The sequence below is a fragment of the Frankliniella occidentalis genome, unplaced genomic scaffold (genome assembly GCF_000697945.3).
Source record: "Frankliniella occidentalis isolate FOCC.00 unplaced genomic scaffold, Focc_3.1 Scaffold456, whole genome shotgun sequence".
NCBI classification, from domain to species: domain Eukaryota; kingdom Metazoa; phylum Arthropoda; class Insecta; order Thysanoptera; family Thripidae; genus Frankliniella; species Frankliniella occidentalis.
In genome coordinates this window covers 65,796-66,521 of record NW_026267574.1, presented here as the reverse complement: position 1 = coordinate 66,521, position 726 = coordinate 65,796, and the positions used below count along the sequence as shown (strand labels likewise).

At 43.7% G+C, this 726-nt stretch overlaps 1 protein-coding gene across 1 annotated transcript; it reads left to right on the top strand.

Annotated features, from left to right (window-relative positions):
* Nucleotides 1-105: 105 nt before the first annotated feature.
* LOC127751377 (uncharacterized) lies at nucleotides 106-549 on the top strand. Its single transcript, XM_052274857.1, has one exon. It carries the CDS (start codon nucleotides 106-108, stop codon nucleotides 547-549), a length of 444 nt encoding a protein of 147 aa, XP_052130817.1.
* The last annotated feature ends 177 nt before the right edge of the window (nucleotides 550-726 follow it).

The window sequence follows — 726 nt, the reverse complement described above, 5'->3', positions numbered from 1 at the left end:
AAACTGTTTAAGCGGTTTACTCACACTGGAAATTACAATTACGTTGATGGGCTGCTGTCTGATGTAGTTAAGGCGTACAACCACACTTACCATCGCTCCATTAAAATGAGGCCGGTGGACGTGACACCTGAGCGTGTGCTAGAGGTATATAATAACCTGTATCATGGACTTAATCCCACTAATAAGAAAACTAAGTTTAAAGTTGGTGATCATGTGCGAATCAGTAGAGAAAAACAGACGTTCGAAAAGGGGTACACGTGGAACTGGAGCGAGGAAATTTTTAAGATCGTTCAAGTCATTCCTCATACGATGCCAGTGTATCGCTTGGAGGACCTCGATAAGGATCCTATTCAGGGCACGTTTTACGAAGCAGAGCTTCAGAAGGTCACCAAGCCCGAGACATTCAAAATTGCATATATAGTGCGCTCTAAAGGCAAAAAGGGTAGTCGTCAGCACTTTGTTCACTGGAGAGGTTATCCTGAAAAAGTCGCTCCTGGATTTTGGATTCAGATCTCGTATAATGGATTTTTATACTTTTCTTCCAAGTAACGCTAGTCCGAAACTCTATCCGGACAACACTACGTCCCATTTTAAAACTGAACTCGACCAACGCATGGAACTGCACGGACAATGGCAAGCCGCGCTCATTGAGTTACACTATCCTAACACGATAGCACAAGTCGTGGAGGGGGAAAACGAAATAACAATTGTGTCGGACAGTGTCAT